Source organism: Pistacia vera, unplaced genomic scaffold (genome assembly GCF_008641045.1).
Source record: "Pistacia vera cultivar Batoury unplaced genomic scaffold, PisVer_v2 Contig859, whole genome shotgun sequence".
Lineage (NCBI taxonomy): Eukaryota > Viridiplantae > Streptophyta > Magnoliopsida > Sapindales > Anacardiaceae > Pistacia > Pistacia vera.
Genome location: NW_022196733.1, coordinates 196,353 through 198,023, shown reverse-complemented (window position 1 = coordinate 198,023; position 1,671 = coordinate 196,353). Strand labels below are relative to the sequence as shown.

The 1,671-nt window shown below is 40.7% G+C and overlaps 1 protein-coding gene across 1 annotated transcript; it reads left to right on the top strand.

Annotated features, from left to right (window-relative positions):
* Positions 1-231: 231 nt before the first annotated feature.
* Positions 232-1,445, top strand: LOC116118783 (cytosolic sulfotransferase 12-like). The gene has a single exon (XM_031404754.1). The coding sequence runs from the start codon at positions 240-242 to the stop codon at positions 1,272-1,274; it is 1,035 nt and encodes a 344-aa protein (XP_031260614.1). The 5' UTR covers positions 232-239; the 3' UTR covers positions 1,275-1,445.
* Positions 1,446-1,671: the final 226 nt, after the last annotated feature.

The window sequence follows — 1,671 nt, the reverse complement described above, 5'->3', positions numbered from 1 at the left end:
GTCAGGCGCTGGGTCCGCCCCTGTGACTCTGGTTATATATAGTACGTTTAAAACTAAACTAATTCCTATATTTCTTAACCAGTAAATAAAGATGAGTGTAGCGATCTCTCCTTAAAAAATTTTTAGCATTACTTTTACCCAAGAAAAATAGTATTATATATAGCGAGGAGCCGAGCTGCTTACTGCTTAGCATAAAAAATATAATAAAAACGTCCCAACTCTTTTTGCTTTTAGTAATCATGCCAATAGTTGAGCCTACTAATCTCTCCAAAGCTATGCCGACACCTCAACCTTCTGTTTGTCCTCCACCTAAATTCTTGAAGGATGATGGTCTGACCCAAGAATGCAGGGACTTAACAACCTCCCTTCCTTCTGAAAGAGGTTGGATTGCCAATCATCTCTTTCGATACCAAGGTTTTTGGCACCACATTAGACAGTTACAAGGAGTTCTAACATGTCAAAGCCACTTCCATGCTCAAGATTCTGATATCCTCCTTGTCACCACTCCAAAGTCTGGTACCACTTGGTTAAAGGCCATAACATTTGCCCTATTCAACCGTTTCCTCTATGTTGATGATCCTCAACAACACCCTTTGCTCGCAAACAACCCTCATGAGCTTGTGCCTTTCCTGGAACTTAAACTATACGTTGAAAATCAGGTTCCTGATCTCACCACCTTAACCTCTCCAAGACTCTTTTCAACCCACCTGCCATCTGTCTCGTTGCCCACATCTGTCAAGGACTCAGCTTGCAAACTTGTTTACTTGTGTAGAAATCCTAAAGACACATTTGTGTCGCTTTGGCATTTTACAAACAAGCTGAGACCTGCAGAAATGGGTAAGAGCTCCCTTGAAGAGGCTTTTGATAAATTTTGCAGAGGAGTGAGCTTGTATGGACCCTTTTGGGATCATGTCTTGGGCTACTGGAAGGCAAGTTTGGAATTTCCTGAAAGGGTAATGTTTCTGAAGTACGAGGAAATGAAAAAGCAGCCAAAAGTTCATGTGAGGAGGTTGGCAGAGTTCTTGGGGTGTCCATTTTCGCCAGAAGAGGAGAAAAAAGGTTTGGTGGATTCTATCTTGAAATTATGTAGTTTTAATAACTTGAGCAATTTGGAGGTCAACAAGAACGGGAAAATGTCGACCGGAGAGGAGTATAAAGCATTTTTCCGGAAAGGAGAGGTGGGAGATTCGATAAATCATCTGACGAATGAGATGATAAAACGCCTGGATGAGATCACTGAAGAAAAGTTGCATGATTCTGGTTTAAATTTATAATATCGTACGTATGTTTGCTGTTATCAAAATTGGCAATATTTTTACTTTCACGTTGCTATAATGCATAGAATTGTCAGGTATGGTCTGTCCATTGGGAACCTCCATTGTTAAGTAAGGGCTAAAGTGGGAGCTTTTTGTTGGTTAGTGTTAGCATCCTTGTTGATCCTTGGATCCCAGCCCTTTTTTTAATTTTTTATTATCTCTTCATTTTTAATAATACATGTTTTTATTGTTTGATTATAGGCTGGTACTGGTATGAATCAGTTCATGCTCCCTACNAAGAGAATAGAGTAGGTTGTGCGATGGGGAAACTGTGAGTACGGGTAGAGTATTCCCGCATGTACGCGCATCAAGAAAGCGGCCAGAGTATCAGAAAGAGAAGTGGTGTAGCCCATAG